Source organism: Rhinatrema bivittatum, chromosome 9 (assembly GCF_901001135.1).
Source record: "Rhinatrema bivittatum chromosome 9, aRhiBiv1.1, whole genome shotgun sequence".
Classification (NCBI taxonomy): Eukaryota; Metazoa; Chordata; class Amphibia; order Gymnophiona; family Rhinatrematidae; genus Rhinatrema; species Rhinatrema bivittatum.
This window is the reverse complement of record NC_042623.1, coordinates 189985271-190008015: the sequence shown is the minus strand read 5'-3', so window position 1 is coordinate 190008015 and position 22745 is coordinate 189985271. Positions and strand designations below refer to the sequence as shown.

General features: G+C 44.4%; 2 protein-coding genes and 1 long non-coding RNA gene across 5 annotated transcripts in view; 1 reads left to right on the top strand and 2 right to left on the bottom strand.

The window, feature by feature from the left end:
- Nucleotides 1-236: 236 nt before the first annotated feature.
- LOC115099613 (basic salivary proline-rich protein 1-like) lies at nt 237-1550 on the bottom strand. Its single transcript, XM_029617346.1, has one exon. It carries the CDS (start codon nt 1548-1550, stop codon nt 237-239), a length of 1314 nt encoding a protein of 437 aa, XP_029473206.1.
- Nucleotides 1551-10002: 8452 nt separating this feature from the next.
- Nucleotides 10003-22745, bottom strand: part of TP63 (tumor protein p63) — a 133077-nt gene continuing 120334 nt past the window's right edge. For 2 of the 3 annotated variants that reach the window (XM_029615955.1, XM_029615956.1), the window contains exons 10-13: nt 17888-18045; nt 15117-15261; nt 13715-13808; nt 10003-11428 (exon numbers count right to left, since the gene is read on the bottom strand). In XM_029615955.1, the coding sequence (XP_029471815.1) occupies nt 11135-11428; nt 13715-13808; nt 15117-15261; nt 17888-18045 (691 nt within the window). In that variant the 3' untranslated portion in view covers nt 10003-11134. Of the gene's footprint in view, nt 11429-13714; nt 13809-14260; nt 14337-15116; nt 15262-17887; nt 18046-22745 lie in introns of all 3 variants that reach the window. The other variant, XM_029615957.1, reaches the window with a different exon arrangement.
- LOC115098886 lies at nt 15491-17894 on the top strand. Its single transcript, XR_003858628.1, has 3 exons — nt 15491-15792; nt 16209-16352; nt 17670-17894. It is a non-coding gene; the product is annotated as an uncharacterized LOC115098886 (long non-coding RNA).

The window sequence follows — 22745 nt, the reverse complement described above, 5'->3', positions numbered from 1 at the left end:
CTGGGGTAGATTTTAAAAGCTGTGTGCGCCGATTTTATAACAAGCGCGCGCATTTTCTTCACCACGCGTCTGCCTCCTCCTCCTTTCTTCAGCCCTGCTGGCCTATAGCTCCTGTCAACCCGCTGGCCTCCCTCAGCTGAGCAGCTCTTTTTATTTATTTTTTTTTTGCTTCCTCCAACAGCCCACAGCTGTTTTTATGACCCTGCCAGCTTGGGCTCTAGCGGTGGCCTGCAACTTCAGTCTTCATCCTGGCCGGCGGCCTGCAGCTCTGGTCTTTGTCCCCGCGGGTGGCCTGCAGTTCCGGTCTTTGTCCCCGCGGGTGGCCTGCAGCTCTGGTCTTTGTACCTGCGGGTGGCCTGCAGCTCTGGTCTTTGTCCCCGCGGGTGGCCTGCAGCTCCGGTCTTCGTCCCCGTGGGTGGCCTGCAGCTCCGGTCTTTGTCCCCACGGGTGGCCTGCAGCTCTGGTCTTTGTACCCGCGGGTGGCCTGCAGCTCTGGTCTTTGTCCCCACGGGTGGCCTGCAGCTCTGGTCTTTGTCCCCGCGGGTGGCCTGCAGTTCCGGTCTTTGTCCCCACGGGTGGCCTGCAGCTCTGGTCTTTGTCCCCGCGGGTGGCCTGCAGCTCCGGTCTTCGTCCCCGTGGGTGGCCTGCAGCTCCGGGCTTCGTCCCCGTGGGTGGCCTGCAGCTCCGGTCTTTGTCCCCACGGGTGGCCTGCAGCTCTGGTCTTTGTCCCCGCGGGTGGCCTGCAGCTCCGGTCTTCGTCCCCGTGGGTGGCCTGCAGCTCCGGTCTTTGTCCCCACGGGTGGCCTGCAGCTCTGGTCTTTGTCCCCGCGGGTGGCCTGCAGCTCCGGTCTTCGTCCCCGTGGGTGGCCTGCAGCTCCGGTCTTCGTCCCCGTGGGTGGCCTGCAGTTCCGGTCTTTGTCCCCACGGGTGGCCTGCAGCTCCGGTCTTCGTCCCCGCGGGTGGCCTGCAGCTCCGGTCTTCGTCCCCGCGGGTGGCCTGCAGTTCCGGTCTTTGTCCCCACGGGTGGCCTGCAGCTCCGGTCTTCGTCCCCGTGGGTGGCCTGCAGTTCCGGTCTTTGTCCCCACGGGTGGCCTGCAGCTCTGGTCTTTGTCCCCGCGGGTGGCCTGCAGCTCCGGTCTTTGTCCCCGCGGGTGGCCTGCAGTTCCGGTCTTTGTCCCCGCGGGTGGCCTGCAGCTCTGGTCTTTGTCCCCGCGGGTGGCCTGCAGTTCCGGTCTTTGTCCCCGCGGGTGGCCTGCAGCTCCGGTCTTTGTCCCCGCGGGTGGCCTGCAGCTCCGGTCTTCGTCCCCGTGGGTGGCCTGCAGCTCCGGTCTTCGTCCCCGTGGGTGGCCTGCAGTTCCGGTCTTCGTCCCCGTGGGTGGCCTGCAGCTCCGGTCTTCGTCCCCGCGGGTGGCCTGCAGCTCCGGGCTTCGTCCCCGTGGGTGGCCTGCAACTTCAGTCTTCGTCCTTGTAGGAGGCCTATAGCTCTGGTCTTTGGCCCTGCTGGCCTGGACTCCGGCGGTAGCCCTCAGCTGAGCAGCAACGTTTTTCATCCTTGCAGGCGGTCCACAGCTGTTTTCTTTGTCATTGCCCCGCCGGCAGGGATCAGACAGAGGCGGGGTGCTAGGTGAAGCAGCAGGAGTGTTTCCCGTGTCATGGCGCCTCACTGGGAAGTGGGGATATAGATGACGAGAGTGGGGGGCCTCCCAGGCCCATGCTGCTGCCATGCACCCGTGCTCATTGAGGAGAGAGGGAGAGCAGACCCCACAGAACATAAGAAGAACCTGCCATACTGGGTCAGACCAAGGGTCCATCAAGCCCAGCATCCTGTTTCCAACAGAGGCCAAAACCAGGCCACAAGAACCTGGCAAGTCCCCAAGGCTGCCAGACTGAACATTGAAAGGCAGCCTTGAATGGAGAGAAGAGCTACTGTGGGTTGGTTTTTGGGCAGATTGGCTCCACGAGCATGGGGGCCACTGTGATCAACACCAACCATGAGGTTGGACTGACTGGCCCAGCGGGGCATGCCCAAAGCCCCGATAGGCCAATCCGCCCCTGATGGTTACACTGCAGAGCTCCAAAAAACATGTAAACTCCTGGAGGTCGGGACATCCATTTATGGTGACCTTTCCACATGTTTCTTCCCCCCCACATTTAAATGGGCAGGCCCTCACGCCTTCAAAAAGGAAAAGTAGTTAGCCAAAGCATTTCTGCCTAATACATTTCCAAGACTGGCTAACAAGACAAGAACATTAGCAACATTCACTTTATAAGATCAAGACAAACCCAGAGTTCTTTTAATATTAGCTACTACACCCCGGAAAGCTATTGGCTGCGGGGACTTCTAATATATCACAGTGAGTTTCTGTACTAGCTTAATCACCTATTTTTCTAAGTGTTCTTTTTCCCCCCACATCATTCTGACCTTGAGAATTATCCTCAACACTATCACTTGGGTGAGAAGCGTCAACGGCAACCTGAGGTTCTTTATTGTATTCTTTGTAATCCAGGGTGTCTGTCCTACCCTCCCCATTTACTATCTCAGTCAAGGGTCCAGGCATTATCGATGCTGGAGATGCACCTTGCACATCAGAGGGGGGTCCCCCAACCGATCTGGGTATAGATGGCAGAAAGGTTATGGTGGGTGGTGCTTGAATTTGTGCAAAAGTGAGGTTAGCTGGGCCTTATTTTGCCTGAGGGCAGAGTGCATCTGGTGGCTTATCTGCTAGTGCTTGAGGCAAGAACCACACCGACTCAGTGGGATCAGAGCTCTCCCTCCTGGTAAATGCAACAGAAAAGTCAATTTCTGACTGAGTCTTCACTGTCTGATGAGTCTGATAACCTGCCTGGGACAATTTTGATGCTTATAGGAGAATCACCCTATTGATCCCCTCAGCCACCGTATTCTCAGTGGCTGAGGCCTAGATAAGGTAACATATTCCATTGAAGGGAACTGCACCAGTTATAGCCCCAGAGAGCAGGTAATTGCAAAGGTTTATCTCCTGAAACTCATCCAAAGGGGAACCCTCCCTTCCAAAGCACAGTAAGCTTTTGGAGGGTGAAAAGAACATCCCGTGTATCTACCTTAGGGTTCCCACCTGATCCCAGATCATCTGGAGCGGTGATGTCCTGGGGTTTTATCTTCTGAGGGTTTGTGCCCTTGCAGGTTTAATTGTTTTAAGACAACTAGGTGACAGGGTAAAACCAGGGCTGGCTCTGCTTCACAGAAGTCCCAGAGAGTAGGGATGAAACTGGCTCCAGATTTTCAGGACAGGCTGTTCTGGCCCTGGTTTTATCCCATTGCATGCTGGGACTTGTAGTTCTGACTTCCCTATTATATTTCCTTAGAAGAGCAAGACAAGTGCCAGCATGCAAGGGGTAAAACCAGGACCGGATCAACCTGTCCTGAAAATCTGGAGCCAGTTGGCAACCCTACTGGAGACAGTTGATAAGCTTGGGGTCTCCTTTGATGGTAGTGTTGTAGGTCCTTCTGGTGAGTGTTCCAGTTTCTTTAATAAATGTGTCGTAAAGCCGAAGTCTTGTGGTCATGTAGCTATTTTATAGATGATGTTTAGTCTTTTGTGTCTGTATACTGGCCCTTTGGTTTGGAAGCTTGCCATCCAAAGAGGGTGGAAAGAAACATAAAGTAAGTAAGTAACTATGAGTTTTGATTAATTTTTAACTTGCCTAAGCCGAAGGCCCTAGACAGTATGGATGCTGTCTTAAGAAGTTTGATACGATCTTACAACATATGATCCTGTGACCATTTTTTTGAGATGTTGCATTGATTGCATGTTGGATACAGGATTAAATCTCAAGATGCTGTGGTTATTTATATATTTATTTATCTATTGATTTATTTATCTATGTATTTATTTATTTACAATAATTTATATTCTACCTATTGCTAGGGCCTGCTCTAGGTGGATTACAATAAGAAAGGACATAAAAACACAAATGCCTATACAGGTGTCAAACGAAATCCCTAGCTGGCATCTTGGTCTCCCACAAATCTCCTAGAACTCTACAATCGTCTCAGCAAGATTTGCTGAGGATTCCTCCCCAGTTAGAGATTAGGTTGGAATCCATAATTATCAAGGTCTTTTATTGTGGCAAAATATCAGTAGCCAAGGGCTGGTATACATTTACAACAGATATATGAAGAGAATCGAATTTTCCTAAATTTAGAAAGCCGATTAAAATCTGGCTTTGAAAGCATGCTTTTACCAGTTAGGCTTTGGCGCATTGATATTGTTTTTTTTAGATGACTTAGTTTGTGTTCATGTCTTATTTTTAATGTTGGTCAAGTGTTGAATATGATTACGTTATGTTGTGTTGATGTGATTTAAACTGATGTTTTATTTACTGATTATAAACTCTTTCGGTTTTATTAGAAAGGCCGTAGAATAAGATAAACTAAACTAAAGAAACAGCAGAAGACAAAACATTTGTCTATGGATTTATTGTCATTATTACAATATCAACAGAGTGCATGACTTTTCGCAACTCACCCAGAACGTATAAAAACAGTACAGGAGAGAATCATATTACAGTATAAAAAAAAACAGACAGACAAACACTTAAACAAAGAATAATCCAAGTTGAGATGATACACAGTTTTATGCTCACGTTATAGAAAAGTTTGCGCTTTCGTTTCCCCTCAGAAATGTACTAAGAAATGTAACTTGTAACATGCATTTGACGGCAGAAAAAAAAAATGAATGAATAGCTTGCCAGATATGGTCCTGTCTCTCCTCTAATAATATTGCTTTGCTTGCCTTGTGCAAATAAGATTGATTTGGAAACCAGTAGTAAGGGAATATTGAGCATGTACAAAAGGATAAACTACAGACCTGACTGGAAGATCCCATAACACTGGCTCCAGGAATAGTCTGTAACTGTGAAATGAAATTCCCACTTCCACCTTGTATTACCAGTACAGTGCTGAAGAATTTGCATTGAATTTCAGAGGCTACATAATCATCTTTTTGATGGAAACCGGTGGATAAAGCTGTATGCTAGCCCTTGGCTACTGGATTTCTGCTCTTCTGAGCCCTTACAGTTGTCAGTCTATTTTCTTAGGGAAGAAGGCTGATATCACCATGTAAGTGTGTGCGTGTCCCCTAATAATGTTTGTGTAGGGAGCATCATTTTATAACTCCCCAGGTAACAGTAAATTAGTAAATTCTGCATGCACATTGCACCTGCAGCCTTTACTAAAGATTTTCAAAACCCACTTCTATGTTTACTTTTCCTTTGAAAATTCATGGTCCGGGAATAGCGTCACTCATAAAGTTACTCTTCGTGTTCGGAGGGTGCAAGTCATGTGTATAATTGCACATGTACTTGAAAACATAAAAACATCTGCGCATAAGTGTTGACTCCACCCTACCTCCACCACTAGAATGTCTCGGCACTGTTTGTGTAAAAGTATGCACAAAAGCAGATTGTGTGTCTCCTTTTACCTGAGTAGAGCCTCAGCCGATTTTACAACAGCCTTTTACAAGTTGTATGCATGGGAATGGTTTTGATCCATTTTCAGCCACTGTCTAGCCAGCAAAGTTAGCTGGATAAGCTTCTCTGGCTAATTCTGTTGGGATATTCAGTGCTGTGGCATCATTGCTGAATACTCTCAAGTATCTTAACGATAGCTGAATATGTTTATCCAGCTAGGCAAACTATGCAGCTAACTCTAAATATCAGAATTCGCTGAATGACTTATCTAGTTGCTTAACTCTGCCCCCAAAACACTCTTGGAACAACTCCAAATTGTATGGCTAAGTTTTATCCAGCTTCACTGCTTAACCGGATAACTTGGAGGTGCTCAAACCCCAGTAGCCTGACAAATGATGCTGAATACGGACCTCTTAGTGTCCAAACCCCAGCAAACTGTTAGTGCATATTCGGGGCTCCAGAGGATTCCGATGGGGTATTTTCCCTTTGGATCCATGTATACATCCCAGAAAGTAAGCTACGCTTGTTCTGCCTGAAGCCTCCTGGATAGCTGTGTTGTTTTTTTTTAATGATATCAATATAGAACGCAGAGGAGATGCTCGACGATCCATATGAGTTAGTGAGAATGCAACAAAATTGTGTAATAATTCCTTTCCTGATAACACTGTATATTTCTATGTGACTTTGAATGAACAAGTGCTACACTGAAACTCAATCATGTTCAAGGGCTCTCTACAGCATACCTCTAGCTATTTCAATAGCGACATATATAGTAGCAATCAATGATGGCAGACCAGTTGACCTATCCAGTCTACATAGTTGTCCTCCTCCCTGATTTTCTTACCAGCCTATCACATTCATTTATAATTATATTAATGATGCAAATAGAGAGAGATTTTTTCACAGCATATTTTCTACACTTTAAAGTATCAACAGAAGCTCAGTTGTTCTATGGCACCAAAGCTTTACAGACCCCCCAATATTGATTTTCTGATTGGATGATGAAGTTGAACATTTTACATCGGACAATATCAATGCCTTTCTTAGAAGGACATTTTTCTTCTGATCGGCAGTATTATTTTTCAGGCAGTAGGTTTTAGGAATTTGTTGACAAGAAAAAGCCAAAATACTGTACACCAACATGACATTAACGTTTTTCAAAACGTTAAGGTCATCAACGTTTTGAAATCTTGGACTCTCTTACCTACTTGAATGGATGAGATGCAGCTAATGATGTTAGTTTACTACTCTTAGGCCTTTTGGTTCTTTCAAAAAAAAAAAAATATGTATAATACATTTTGACATAGAAAGCACTTAATTACCAATCCCATACAAAAACAGCAACAATTATACAAAATAAAGAATTGAATGTTTGTTTGACGATCGGTTGTGGTATACCCGCTATCCCAAGAGGAAAAAAATGCAAAACCTTACTTTTTTTTTTTTTTTTTTGGACCCAGTAGTTGCCTCCTGTTCCTTTGTACCTGAGGTGCAGTCAGAGCCAGGATCAGGATCTGGCTCTGTAAGCCTTCATTCACAACCATCTGGGAATTTTCCCCCCCTATTTTACATCCCTTCCTAAATAACTCAGCACAGTTCTTCATGGCAAACGTCTTTGGCCAAGGGCTGCATGCCTAGGCTCCTTCCCATACTGTGCCATTGTGGGCCCTAAATCTGGCAATAGGTATTGCCATACCGTAGGATAATAAGTGAGATTTCCTTCCCCCCTCCACCCTCCCAGGTGGTGGGAACACTGAGTCTTCAGCCCCACCCAGCCTAGGGATCAAACCCAAGGCCTCTGCATGGCAGTGCACAGCGCCGCCACCAAGGCACTGGGCTGGTCTGCAAAAATGCTGACAGCCAAGAGAGAGTTAGACACATACGCCCAAATTTTAGAAGGCCTGCGCGTGTAAAATCCGGTGTTTACGTGCGTGGCCGGGCCTTGCACGCGCGGCGTGAATTTTCAAAGAGGCCCAGCCGTGCACATAAACACCAGTGCGCGCACAAGTGCCAGGTCTCTTCAGCGGGGAGGGGCAGGGCAGGGGGGGGGGGAGGCCGGGATAGCGCTATTGAACGCTGTCCTGAAGACTCGCGCGCCGGCACGCCGGCAACCAGCCAACTCGCGCGCCGGCAACCAGCCAACGCAACTTATTTCAGCTTGGGACATGAAGTAAGTTATAAAACAACAAAAAAAACCGAAAGATAGGTAGGGTTTAGGGGATGGGGAGGAGAGGAGAGGAGAGGAGAGGGGAAGAGGGAGGAAGTTTAGGTAGGGGGAAGGGACTTTCCCTCCCAGTCGGCTCCTTAATTGGAGCCGACTGGGAGGGAACTGGGGAAGGCCCGAATGCGTCGCCACGCGGAGTTTGCAGAAATTCTCCACCCCTTGCGTGCGCCGCCCGCACATACGCACGTGGATTATAAAATCCGGCTCGCATGTGTGTGCGTGGCTGTCAGATTTTATAACATGCACGCGCCGGCGCGTGCATGTTATAAAATCAGCACGTCCATGTGTGCGCGTACCGGGAAGCGCACGCACATGGACGCGTGCGCACGCTATAAAATCTACCCCTCAAAGTATATACATTTCATCAATGTGTTCCCAAGCCGAAGGAAGCACATTTGAAGGCATGGCAGTGTTTGACGCTTATATGTACAAGAGTACAGCTTCCAAAGGAAGTCTGACATTTCACAATGAGCTCATATCATGGATGAAACCTAAATAAAGCAAGAGACCTCTAATATTTATTTCTTCACTAGAAACGTGGATCACTTTGTGTGTGTGTGTGTGTGTGTGTGTGTGAAGCAGGTAAATGAGTGAAAATCTTGTTACAAACTAGACCATGGGCCTAGGATAAGAGCTCAGTGAATCAGGCCCTATGTTTCTTCAAGGATAAAATATAATAGGCATTTTTGTTTACTGAGATTGAGTCCTGGATCTCCAGTGGTTAAGAGACTGCACTCGAGGATAATACTGCGAGGAGGAGCTGATGTGATCCGCTGGCACGATGGAGAATACCTAACGATGACAGTTCGAGAAAGAACATAAACATCTTGTACACCCAAGTCCACATTTCCTCTGTACCAATCAAGTTCTTGTCGCAATGGTGTTGGTTTTTGACAAATAAAATGTGCAGAGATGATTTGGTAATCATAATAGCACAAGCAATGCAGTTATTCTAAAAATAAAAAGATACCGGGTTTGTGGGGTTTCTGTGCTGACTTTCTCTCTGCCAACCTTCCTCCCCCACAGCCGTGACCACCTTTCTACTCCTCCCCTCCCCCTCCCTCCCTCCCAGGGTCTGGTAGGCAGAAGGCTCCTTCAGTGGCATCAGCTGCTGATCACTAGCCAGCCGTCCTACGCCGGCACCGTGGGCATTGTGAAGACCTGTGGGCTAGGGGCTGGAACATTCTGGCTGCTGAGCTCAGGGAGTGCTGGCATCCTTCTCCACCCTACCGCCGAGTCCTAAAAATGCCTGGCAGCGCCTTAAACATGTCGCACCCTGGCAAAAATCAACGAAAAGCAAAACTGCTGCAGTTCAAAAGGCTTCTGGCCCAGTGACCTGGCCTGACCCAGCAGAAAACAATCACTGAGTACAAGAAGACTGAAGGCTATTAAAATAGAGCGCCTGGAAATATTAATTTTCTCTGACCACAAGACTTTCACCTTGGGTGCCTATTCCTGTGTAGCTGAAGTAAGGGACAGTGACTTTGCCACCCTAGCTTATCTGTTTCTGTGCAATTTCTTGTCAGAAATGCTAATTTTCTGTCTTTATAGCATCTTGGCGCCTATTTCTCTGCTTTTGGAGTAATGGGGAGTGACCTTTTAACTTTGGTTAGCTGTTTCTGTGCAATTTCGTGCGTATCTATTAAGAGAGATCGAGTGCTCGGAAATGTTAATTTTTTTCTGGCATTTGTTCCGTCCTTCCTTCCGCACATCCACCCCGCCCTCATCTCCCGTTTTTCTTCTCTAGACTTTTGGAAGGCAGAGGCTTGATTTCCTGGAACTCTGCTTTGATAAAGTAATAGTCTCTTTCTCAATTTATTCCACCCAATTACTCACCTAGCTCTTTTTTTTCCCCATTCATGCCCTTGCTTGTCTTTAACCCTTGGTGTCTGCATGTCTTGACTTAAGATGCACAGAAGAGGTGCTGTTGCTTATGTGCGTCTATACATCTGGGGAGTGCTACATAAAGTATTCATAGCAGTGGTACCGGTAAAGTCTCATTTCCAGAAACTGGCTGCTGTCAAGGGAGTGCCCCTTCAAAACCGGCAGCTTTTCACAGGCACGAGTACAGCAAGCACCCTCCATAGGGCAATGGAAATCAGCTCGCAGGCAGGACCATTTTGCAATTTTGATATCTTTCAGGCGAAAAAGTGAGCAGTGGCCACAGACCGGACAAGAGGTAAGGCAAGGCACCAAAGAGTGCTCATACTCGTTCTTTGCCACCCCTTCCACAACTGGTAATGATGGGGCCGAAGAGAGCCTGCAGGTGCCTCCTACCCTCTCAGGGCACGTGGAAGCAGAATCCCCCCCCCCCCCCCACACACACACAGCGCTCAATCCCCCCATCCACTCTTCCTCAAACTCTCACCTTCACTGAGGCCTTAGATCCTTACGAATGTGTGAGTAGCAGTACACTCCAGGCCTGCCCAAAGCTTGATGGCTTTTCAGCTGACTTTCCTAGGATAATCAGAAGGGTAAGTTCCAGCATGCGTTCAGCCTTTGCTACGAAAGGCCTTTCATTTATTTATTTATTTGGCGATACCTTCTTTCAAAGTGTTTGGTGCAGTTGGTTTGCCCACCATGGGGCCGACTTTCTTGGGCGCTAACTATAAGTAAAAAGAGGAGCGAAAGGGAAAGCAGACGGGAAGAGAAATTGGCAGCATATCTACCTGACCTTAACGGGAACACCCGGCACAGTATACCGAGAGATGAGACTGGGCTCTCCTTCAAAACAATCGCTCTATACAGAAGGTTCTGGTCCATGATGGCTTTTGCGTTTAACAACCTAATGTTCAGGAAGACCGTAGAGTAATAGATGTTGTAATCAAATAAAACTCCTTTCTCATAAACTCTCTCACAAAGCACTGTACCCTTCTTGACGTGCCATGGCAACGTTTAGGAACTAGTGCCGTGTCAGCAAGAGAGCGAGAAAGTAATGCAAAGGACAGCAGGGTCTTCTGTGACTAATGTAAGTGCCCTCTAAAATGCACATTTAGGCAGATATTAAATATCTGGCTGAGGCTTTTGGTGGCATACGGTATTGTTTAAAGAGGGAAGGGGGAAAAATATAAGAAGAAATTGCTATCTATACAAGTGCAGCTGGTCATTGTCACCAGCAGCCCAACCGAGAAATCAGGCAGCCTATTGAAATGACTTCCTCTGTTTAAATTTAAAAAAAATGACATAACTGTACCCAGTGATGAAATTTAGGCTTTTCGAAAGCAATATAAGAAAAAAAAAACAAAAAAAAAAGGCACTTTGTAAGAACAGTTGTGTACACTGATGTAAAAGAAATAGCACGCTTGTTACTTCAGCCACCCTAAGCTCTGCAATTGACATGATCTCAGGGCGTGGTGGAATGCTCTAGGGCACATTATCATTGGGCTTGATGTACTGTCCATCCTCCAGGCTCACGAGGAGAAACATCAGAAGGCAGAGGTTGTCAGGATAGCGCCCGGCTCACTCTCCTTCCTCTTTGATGCGCTGCTGTTTGTTCCTGCGAGCGTCCATGTCAAAGTTGAAGTCGCTCCAGTCGTCCCTGGGCGGGAAGGAAATGGTCTGCCGTAACGTGAAGCGGACAGCGTCGATCACCCGCTCCCCTCGGGGCTCGGCCCCCACGCTGACACTGGAGGCACTGCTGGTGGCGCGCAGGAGGTGGGGAGGGGAAGAAAAATCCTGGATTTGCCGGTGCTCCATGAGTCCTTTCCAGATTGCAGCTCGGAACTGATCTGGGATCTTCAGGCTCACCAAGTCCTGGGAAGAAAGAGCAGATACGTTCTAGTTTGTAATAATGAATAAAGCAATGATCCTCAACCTGAGAACCCGTCCGGGTTTTCTGGATACCTACAATGAATATGCATAAATTATATTTATAATGTAGAGTGCATGGAAATGTAGCTCATGCAGATTCACTGATATCCTGAAAACCCCATTGGCAGGCTGGGTCCCAAATACCCGATTAAGAACCACTGGGATCTTAAGCTCACATGCACTTTTATGTCATAATTGTCAAATACAACCTGGATCCCCATCATACTAATGGAACCACTTTTTTTTTTTTTAAATGGTAATATTGCTTTAAAATAAAAAAGAAGATGACTGACCCCAGTGGTCACAAGTCTTTATGGAGTCCATAGACCACTTTAACTGAACCAATCTTCAGCTCCCTTTGACAGTTGCTTGAGCAGATTATCAAATCTGGAACTAATCCTACTGTCAGAGGTAATTATTTGAGTAGAAGAATATTTTTGAGAGACTATGGGCTTTTTTTTTTTTGTTTTGTTTTTTTTCAAGATTATATTTGTATGAAGAAAGAGAGACTAGTGATTTAGCTAAATGAGAATGTGACTTTTCAGTTTACTGTATTTAATCTGGATTACAAGGAAGCTGCGGACCATAGTTTGAGAATCAGAAAACTCTTTAATTAGTTTCTTATGATGTCTCTTCTCTTTCTCCTTTTCCTCCTCATCTTTATTGCAAGCTATCAACAATGGAAGGCTCTCCAGTCCCTTGCTAATGACTTTTCAGTGGTTATAACGCCTGCTGTTAAAGGTGGGGGCACTGTTCTTATGAATTCCAGTGATTACATTGCTGAAATCCTTCGTCAGCTTTCAGACGTCAGGTTCTACAAACCTTTGTCACACGACTCTACTAGTGAGTTGCAAACTCATTTCTGCTGTGGTCCAGGAAGGGCTTGATACCCATTTTTTGACACCCCATGAGGCTCACTTTCTTGTTAAGTCTCATCCTATGGTTCGCACATTTTTACATTTTGCCTAAAATTCACAAACGTCTTACCAATCCACCAGGACGTTCCATTGTTTCAGGTATAGGCGGCTCTATACTTGAACCATTATCCATTTTCACTGATAAATTTATCCAAACTTTTGAGATTTCCACTCCTTCGTACGTTAAGAGACACTTCTCATTTCATGATACGTCTGGAGCAGATTACACCTATTTCCCAACCTTTTGTCTAGCTACTTTGGCTATTGAGGCATTATATACGAACATTCTGCAGGCACAAGCCTTGACCATTCTCGAAATTCATCTTGAAGAACGTCCTTGTCCTACTTGTATCCCAGCTAATTTCATACTCCGTTATGCCTATCCGCTCTCTGAATGCTTGAGCCCCTTTTCCCTTGCTAGCATCATTGACGCTGCATTAACATCCTTGGGGTGTCCCTTTGCACCAGAAACAATACACGTCAATAAGCCCACCCCTGGGTTTCCCCGACACTGCCTTTTGCGTGTTTTTTTTTTTACTGTGTTATTATATCTTGGTTCAAATATTATATATGGTTCAAAATAAACTTAAATAAAATAAATATCTGTCAACCATTTCCCAAGCACTTTTGCTTTCAAGCCACTTCATACTTTGAGCACTTAATGATACTTTGTTCCTTCAATGCTTCTTATAAGACCTCTATAAGGTTTGTACTACTGGCTTATTTAGTATATTTTTTGCAACTTTGTCTATTTGTACTTTGCTTTCTTACCTGGGCAGTTTCAGATCTACTCATTTCTATTAGTTGAGCTTAAGTTAAATTTACCTCTAATTTATGCCACTATTTTGGTCTGGGTTTTTTTTTTTCTTAAACTGCATCGTCTTTATTTTCTTCTCACTTGTTTCTATTTTAGACTTGTTCCTCCCACTGCAGCTTTACGTGAAACACGGTCCGTGTCGGGAAGGGGACAGAGGAAGGCTGCACTATTTGCTGTAGCAATTCTTTTGGACTGTTGCATTATCAGCGCGATTAACTCATTTGCCTTTATATTAAAATTTTAACTGTTTATTTGAAAAAGAAAAAGAGCTACACAAATATTACTATTACTTATCAACAATGTCTACTGAACTTTGAGAAGCTAGTTTAGAACCGACTTGCTGATAATATGAGCCAAATAATGCCATAACACAGCTGTTAATGTGAAACGTGAGTGCAGAAGCTCAAAGTCAGAGGTTCTGAACCAAGAAAATAAGAAAAAAAAAAAAAGACCACAAATGTGATGTCTGACTAATGGAATTAATTGATTACTTACTTCTATAGAATAATGCTCAATCTGATAGATGGTGGTCAGTCCCTGGGTAGTGAAATAATCCAGACAGGATGAACAACCCAACCTCGCTAAAAAACTGCAGGGCGGGAGGAAGGAAGAGAGAAAGAAAGGAGACGGAATCAAGCTGACTGCCTGGAGACAACCAAAACTATTTTGCAATAACTTAAGAGTGAATAAAACATGCAAGGAATTAAGCCCTTCCACTACAGTGTCCCACTGAGCCCAGGCAACAGAATCCAAGGGGAACTGCTGGTGTTCTTGATACTTGCTTCCATCTCAATGCATTCTGGCTTGGTCTGCACACTCCTCTTCCAGGAGAAGGACCACAAGTACCGTAGCAGAATGCAATGGAAACGAAAAAACAGAAAAGACCAGGGTGGGCACTCATGTTCCTTATACCTTGGAGTCAGTTGAACGTTGTGCCTCCCACGAAACTAGAGTGGTGCAAATGTTTCCCAACCTTAACAACGATGCCGGCAGTCAAAGAAACAAGAGTGTAATGACGCATTAAAACTAATTATATCTCACCTCACGTCTGTCTTTTACTTGTCCATAGGCATGCACAAATTGATTAGGGGAAGGGGGTGAATCCAAGCCCAGGTGACTGTAAGGGTGTGCAAAATACAGCCCTTACTCTCACATATCAATGCACAGAATCTTAATTTTTCTATTGCTCCTGTAATTTTGCAAGTCTACATCTTGATAGCAAAACGTTTAACGAATTCACTGAAAAGAGATGTATTTGTAAGTGGTTGAGCCATTTGGGGACGGAACACTTAGGAGAAAGCTACAGTACAAGCTCACTACAGATTGTGGTTGTGCATGGTGGTAAGTGGGAAATGCTCTTTGTCCCTACCCAGGCACGTCCATCTTCCAACGTCTCCCAACCTCCACCTGCAGTCCTTATTCTGACTGGAAATCCTTTGCTACAATGCATTCATGCCCTACAAGTAAAATCGGGGCTAGCTATCCTGCGGTGGGGCTTATTGGAAGATGAAAACAAATCTAGCTTCTTAAACATCGTTTTCAATCCATGTATGCAGTCCAACATTAAAAGTTCTTGTTGACAGTGTGACAGTGATATATGTTTTAGAGGAAGGAAGCTAAGGATTGGAGAGAATATTATAGTCTGTGCAAGACATATTCTGTGATTTGAAAAAACAAAACAAAACCGTTGGGTAGGAGAAGTATAAAGTGTAACCGAAGATTCTGCAAAATATGCTACCCTATCCTCTTGGTAGAATGAAAGATTGAAATCTATACTGTGTCTCTTCTGCAACCCCCCCACCCTCTACAGGATCCAAATTACACTATGATGGATGTCCTCAACCCTTTTCCCATTCACATCTTTGCCTCCCCAAAGTTATTTCCATAGTGCACTCACCTGGAGATGCTGCAGTCTGTGGGGTATGGAGGGGGGGGAGTGCAGTGCGATGTTGATGGCATTGACAAGGAGGGGGGCAGCGTTTGCGTAGGGCTCAGTCCATTTAGATCATTGGTCATTGGCATGTGAGTGCCCATCAGGGGGACTGGAGGGAAAAAAATAACCCCAAGAGTTACAAGCCATTTCCACTAAACTGAGACCTTATCTAGAGCAGATTTATGTCAGATCTGAGCACAGATATCACGATGGCCTGAGGCATGTTCTCATGCGTGTTGTCACATTAGATCATTTATGTGTTTTCATTTTTTTTTCCAGCAAGATTCTGAAACCCTTCTAAATGGAGAAAAATAAAACCTTGACCCGTGTGATCCTTTTTTTTTTTTTTCTTTTGGTTTAAGAAAAATGCACACCCATTTCAGGAAAGAAATCTCAACAGATGCAACTTATTGCGACATGAACAGAAAAGAGACCTGCATTATGAATTACTTCTGTTCTGCACCCCAGTTTGATGGCTATTTTACTGAACAGATTTGTTTTATTTCTGTCTTGCAGGAAAGGGTTCGGGGCAGAGCAATGAATGGGAAATGTGATACGACACTTCATGTGTCTATCTGCACATCTGGTGGATGCCACCGAATACTCTGAAAATAGATTTTGCAGTCAATCAAGTAAAAGAGTAAGCTCATATTACATATGTTCTATAAGAAAAATCACATGTTGTTCACAGAGAAAGATAAAATTTCTCAGAGCTGTTGACTTTGACTATTAAGGCGGCTATTTATCTAGGGGCTGATATTCAACCGGCAGATAGGACTTATCTGGCTATCTAGTTCGCTGGATAAAAGGTAGGCAGGCATGAGCAGATCGGGGCAGCAATACTTAGCCAAATAAGTTATCTGGCTTAGTGATATTCAGCCTTAGCCGGATAACTTAGACCTGCTCAATAAAAGGTCTAAACTTAGATGGATAAGCGCTTTTAACGGGGATTTTCAGCCACATAGCCAACTTAGATAAATTGCTTGCCTTTCAATATTGACTCTCTAGTAACTCATTAATAGTTTGGCTTTCAGCAAGCTTTCTTTTATGTTGCAGGCCCTGAGAGCTTTTGTTGGACCAACATATAAGAACCATCCAAAGAGGATCTCTATGGGCTTTTAAGACTACATATCCTCCTTCCTCAAACGTGCATACCTATTTGTGTCTACAGCAAAACTCTCGAAAACAGAATCCATTGGGGTAATTTGTCCACATATTTCAGTAACATTTTCCTCCCTGCATTGGTCTCCAGATGTGATTGCCCTATGGATGAAGGTCATACCTTCTGAGCTATATAGATACCCTCTTATGTTGACCATTGTTGTGCACTATACAGCTAAACATGTAAATAGCAATGACAAAGACATATAATTAGGTTAGACTAGGTGCATCAGAGATGAAGCTCAATCAATATTTCTTGGTGTTCCTCAGTAAATCCAGTTTAAATCATCTGCTGCAAATGCTTGTTCACAGTCATTGGCAGGAAAGGGCAAGGGAAGCATTACACACCACATTACAGGCAGTGAAGGACAAGCCATATATTTCCAATAAACAAGATGATAGCCTCTGTGCCGCACCCCTAGCCTTGATAATCTTTCCCTTACGAGCTTGGTTAGCATTCATTTTAACTGTTATCACATACATCGCAGTGAAAGCATCAGTTCAATGCCTTCACTGCCTTGCAGACAAATCCCACTGAATTCAAGTACGTAGGTTTCATAGTCAATTCAGTGATACCACAATTTATTCTCAGGGTTGAATTTTGGGCTGTTTGACGCTGTTGACAGTCTATGATCTGTACTATAATAGTGGAGCTCCATAATGATCTCTAGCACCATAACGTTTCCTTGCCTTATTTTTGATATGTAAGACCACTCTTTCATGATAATAGGATAAAGCACTATAATAATAATATATAATAATAATAATAATAATATAATAATAGGATAATAATATAATAGGATAAAGCAAAGCACTATCCACCAAACACATCCATCCAGCATCTTCAAAACCTACTGTCCTGGTAGTTCCATGTGCACGGCTGTGACTTTAGAAAATAATAATATGATAAACAAGCGGCCATTATAGCATAGGGAGCTAATTGTAGCACAGGGCTGGGCCTCCAAATTTACTTAGTCAAATCAACTTCATTGCAGTTTTAATCTGATAGGGATTTGTCTAAAATTCTGGATTAATTCAGATTAGTTTGGATTTATACAAGCATTTTGTAGCTTCAAATAATTCAAAGACAGAATGAGTGTTCGCATAGGCAGTATATACTGTAAGAGCCAACCGACATATATTTGCATGCACACTAGATGAAAAGAGATGACTCAGGCAAGTTGAGAAAGAGTTGTAAATAGTTCAGATTTAGGCATTTTTTTATACAGCCTGTCCTGGTTGATTGATTATGTAAGTCACCCTTCTCCCTCTAACCCTGCCCTTCATTGAGATGGAGTTTGCATTTGGTGCAAAACAGTTCCCTTTATCCTCATTTTGGTACTGCTACACTTTCAGGTGTGTTCCGCCATGCGTTACTCCTGAAGATCAATGACAGACCAATAAGGCTACCTGAGACCCTCCTATGGCAAGAGCCCTTTCCGAGCTGCCTTCATTGCCCTGGATGCCACCCATTACAGTTTAAGAGAGTCTCAATTCTCATGCAATGCACGAAACAAGGGATCCTGAGATGGGGAGGGGAGGGGCGTACTGAGGATTGAAGAAGGCCTCCTTACTGTTTGCTCCCATGCCATCTGGGATGGCAGTGGGGGTCAGGGCGTTGCGTTGCTGCGGGTTCATCAGCTGGCTGACAGAGGGCAGCTTGTTTATACTGTTCATCTTGCTGAGAGGTGGGGAGCTGGAACCAAAAGAGGGCTGTGCCTGGATGGAGGATCTGCAAGAAAAAAAGCATCATGGTGATCGGTACTAGATATTTATAATATTACATTGCTGTTGTTATGTTAATTGTCCTGGGGGAGAGGGTTAGGTATCTTAAGCATATATTGATAGGTAGTCACCACCTATGCCCTTCCTGCTGCTGGTAAAATATGTTCTTCTGAGTATTAATAAATTAAGTTTATTTAAAAAATGAAAAGCCCTTTAATATTCTTCTCTTCCCTTTTTTTTTTTAATTTATCCAAGACCACAGTGTAGCAGTGTAGCAGTAAAGAATTCATAAAGCCAGCTCTGGAATAGCATCGACTGTTCTGCATAGCACGGTTGAGGCAAGGCCAACAAAAGGCTAAATAAAGCAGAGAAAGCAATTGATCACTGGAGAACCTAATGATGTTGACCTTGACCTTTGCTCTGCAGGGGAATTTGAAGGAGGGCTCAGGTTTCATGTACCGTCTGGGCACATGAACTCTGGCGCTCAGCTCTGGTTTAGTTAATCTGATGTGAATAACGATTATATTCGCACTTGGGACACCAGTTCCGGGGGGGGGGGGATTTAGTGTCCTGCCGTGTTCACATGTCAGACTAGAATGGACTTCAGAATGCTGCTTTTGGTTATTCCCACATTAACTAAGTCCAGAGGTGAAATTATCTCCCTGCTTGGCATCAGTTAGACCAAGATTCATGTGGAGCTTGCCCCCTTGATCTCTTTCTAGTGTGAATGCTAGGGACAATGCCAGCCCGCTGAGGCAGGAAACTACCTGCCGGCTGCCCCTGAATTGTAACCAGCTAAGGCTCGGAAAGGTGCGTAATTAAACCCCCCCCCCCAGATCCTCCTGCGAGTACGCATTAAACCCACTTCCCTAATCGGAGGAGTACAGGGAAGCAGCGCAAGGTTCTGAGTTCTGGGGGTGAGGCTCTGCTGCCAATGTTTTAATATAAAACTGATATCAATCACACAAACACCCACTCACACCAACTGTGTATTCCAGTACACAACTCTGTAAACAACAAATATAATCCCAACCAATGTACTGGTATATGCTATAAAGCACCCTATCACCGACAAACTTTTGTTAGACCCTCTATTCACGAGTAGGCATTAATAGATTGGACTCGTTTGTGATAAGGGGTCTCATTACTTTAATTTTAAATCATGTATATATTTTGTTTTAGTTTTAGTTTTTAAATTATCCTTAAAAGTAGTTCCGACAAAAAATTAATGGGACAAATCTCCCAACCAGTAAATCCAATAGCTAATATTTTGCAAGTTGAGAATACTTATCAATGTTGAAGCGGTTCCAAAAGTCCTGACATGGCCATGTTTCGGACCGAAGTCCTGCTTCAGGGGAACGGCTGGAATTCTGGAATCCAATTCCTCGAGGAAAATCCATCTTTTGCTTGAAAAATTCCATCAAAGAAAGCGGCTAAATCCGTGCAAGTCCTTTTCTAAAAGCAAGCTATATTTAAACCCGCATGGTTTAACAAATGGCGACAAACCGGAACCTTTTATATTCCTCTTCCGGAAGCCCATCGATAGTATGTAGTTCACCTTCAGGTCCACTCCTCATTACAAAGCATCCTCTTACAGCTATACCAGCTGCGATGCATATATAAACAGCGGCAGATAAGTTCTCCATCAGGTCCCCTTTTCAATTCGACCAATCCAAATGCTCCAATAATCCCTTTCGGTCAGTGAAATGTATCATCATATAATCAATCTTCGAAAACACTTCACGATCATCAAATCAAAGAATACCAGTTGATCCTCTCATTTAACCCATGGGGATCCACGGTATTAAGGGAAAAAATCCAAAAGTGCTCCCGGCGATTCAGTGCTGATTGTATATCGCCCCCTCTTGAATTCTGAAATACCTGCTCCAAAATGGACCAGCATAAATCTGTAAACTGATGGTGTTCTCTACTACAATGTTGCACAAGAGGGGCCGTGATTTTCAAAGTCTTAATACAGCTCCTGTGTTCTATGAGTCTAGTACGAATCTTTCTCTTAGTACGACCCACGTATACCAGATTGCAGGGGCATTGTATCACATAAATTACTCCCATAGAATCGCATGTGGTTAGTTTTTCTCGGCGTATCACCACCCCGGAATGGGGAGCTTGCCATTATTCCCCCGTCAAGGCTAAAGCGCACATGTCACAAGAACCACAGGCCTGATGCCCACCTGAGATAACTTCCCTCTTAGTGGACAGAAAATTCGAATGCACAATCCGATCTCTAATATTTTGGCCTCTAAAATAGGCAAATCTAGGACCTGATTGGAATACTGAATGTAAGGATAAAACCTTCCAATGAGTACGTATGATATTAACAACTTCATTAACATGCCGGGAAAATTTTAGTGTACATGTAAGATCCTGGTTATACGGACGTTGCTGATACTGTAATAACAAGTTCCTATTTGCGAAGAGGGCCCGCTTGTATGCCTTCCTAATCACACCATAAGGATACCCCTTCTGGGCAAATCTTATAGAGAGAGAATGAGCCTGAATCTTGAAATCTTCCAAATTCTTCGCCGCCGCAGGAATTGAGAAATGGGCAGCCCATTTTTTAGCCTTTGGGCATGATAGCTAGAATAACGCAAATAATGATTACGATCTGTTTCTTTTCTGTATAATGTGGTTTTGACTGAACACCCATCTTTAATAATAAGGATGTCTAAGAATGAAACAGAATGTAGGTCATAATGAGCTGTAAACTGTAAATGTAAATCTTGTAGGTTCAACCATTGTAGGAACTGCTGTAACGCATCACAAGATGCTGTCCAAATGAAAAACACATCATCAATGTAGCGCCGCCATAACAGTATATCATTAAACCAATCAGAGGCAAACAGAAATCTGTCCTCAAATTGGGCGACATACAAATTCGCAATGTCCGGGGCAACAGTAGCCCCCATCGCCACTCCTTGTACTTGTAGATAGTGCCATCAAAGCTGAAATAATTCTTAAATAGTACCAACCTCAACAATTCCAATAGAAAACCAGTAGGTACTGCGGACGCGGGCGGTCTTGCAAGATGTTCTGTACCAAAACAAATGCTTCATTTTGAGGGATGTTGGTGTATAGAGAGGTGATATCTAGAGTCACCAACCAACATCCCTCAGGCAATGGTGGAAGCTCCTGAAGTAACCGAAGCATGTGAGACGTATCCTGTAAAAAAGATGTAGATCCTAATACAGCTGGCTTGAGAAAGAAATCCAAGAAATTGGACAGTGGCTCTAAAATCGAGCCACGACCAGCCACAATCGGGTGACCCAGGGGGGGGGGGGCCTCAATGTTCTTATGAATTTTAGGTAAAGTGTATAAAACAGGGTGTACCGGATGTTGAACCTTCAAAGCCTGGGCTTCCTCAGAAGTCAAAAACCCTCTTCCAATACCTTCTTCCACTAATGCTTCAATCGTATCTCGAAGGGATTCAGTCGGGTCTTCTGTCAAAACCTGATAATAATTGGAGTCGCCTAATTGGCGATATATTTCCGCTACATATGCATCAGTATCTTGGATCACAATAGCCCCACCTTTGTCGGCAGGTTTTACTACCACATTGTGATTATCTGAAAGCTGTCTTAAAGCACATTCTTGGGCATGACTCCAATCGTATGAGGAAAAAACTTTGTTGATGCCTTGGCTCTCTTCTAGCACAGCCAGATCTTTAAGTACCAATTCGATAAATGTCGAAATGGTGGGATCGACAGGCCCTGGTGGCAGCCACGTGGATTTAGGAGTAATAATTGAACCATTCCCAGAACTCATATTGACATCACAAAAAAATAATCTCAATTGTAGTCGTCTAAAGAACCGATGTAAATCTACGTGTCTGAAATGAATCATATTTGGTTGACGGGACAAATGATAGCCCCTTCTCTAATGCTCTAACCATATCATGTGACAACGAAACCTGGGAAATGTTAATAACAGCAGTAGAATCCAAATCTAAAACCTCTGTTGGTTGCGCTGTTGCGCTCTGGTCATCGGGCCTTTCAATCTGGTGGTCTTGTGCGGGAAGTTTCCCAATCTGGAGGACGTGTGCGAGCCCTGCCTCTGTAAGGGCGAGATCGATATGCCTCTCGAGGTGGACCTAAAAAAGGTTGTGCTGGTTTATTTTTTTCTTTTTCATCATCTCCGCTGCTGCTGTTGGACTCATCTGAATCTTGAAACGTAACATGGGGCCCTTTTTAGATTCCTTTTTATTGTTCTTCCAAAAATATACGTTATCTTGTTTATAATCATTGTCATCCCTGTGGAATTTCTGGATCTTAAACTGTTTTAACTGGTTCTTAAATTGTGAGACCGTCTGTTCCAGCTGTTTCATAGAAGTCTCCATCACCTCTACATTATTAGTGTTCTGTAGACTTGTCCGTATGTCATCCACTTCCTTCTTACATTCCGTTACTGAGACAGATATCCTTTCCACAATCAAAACCATTAAATCCAGGGAGCACTTATTCAGTATAGCAATCCATCGGGACACAAAATCTGAATCTTCTTGGAACATCAAAGGGCCCTTCTGCATCCTTAGTCCTCTAGGTATCATCTGCTGCTTGATGTATTCAACAATGGTAGCTTGATGGAGCTCAGCTCGGACTAACTTCTTTGATGCCCAAGTCAAATCTTCCCACGAAGCATCTACTGCTTTTTGTTCACCAGACTCAAATAGCGATATTTGTTTGGCCACCG

Excerpts from the sequence above, each read along its gene's own strand:
- LOC115099613 (XM_029617346.1), bottom strand. The coding sequence starts at position 1,550 with ATGAAAAACGTTGCTGCTCAGCTGAGGGCTACCGCCGGAGTCCAGGCC.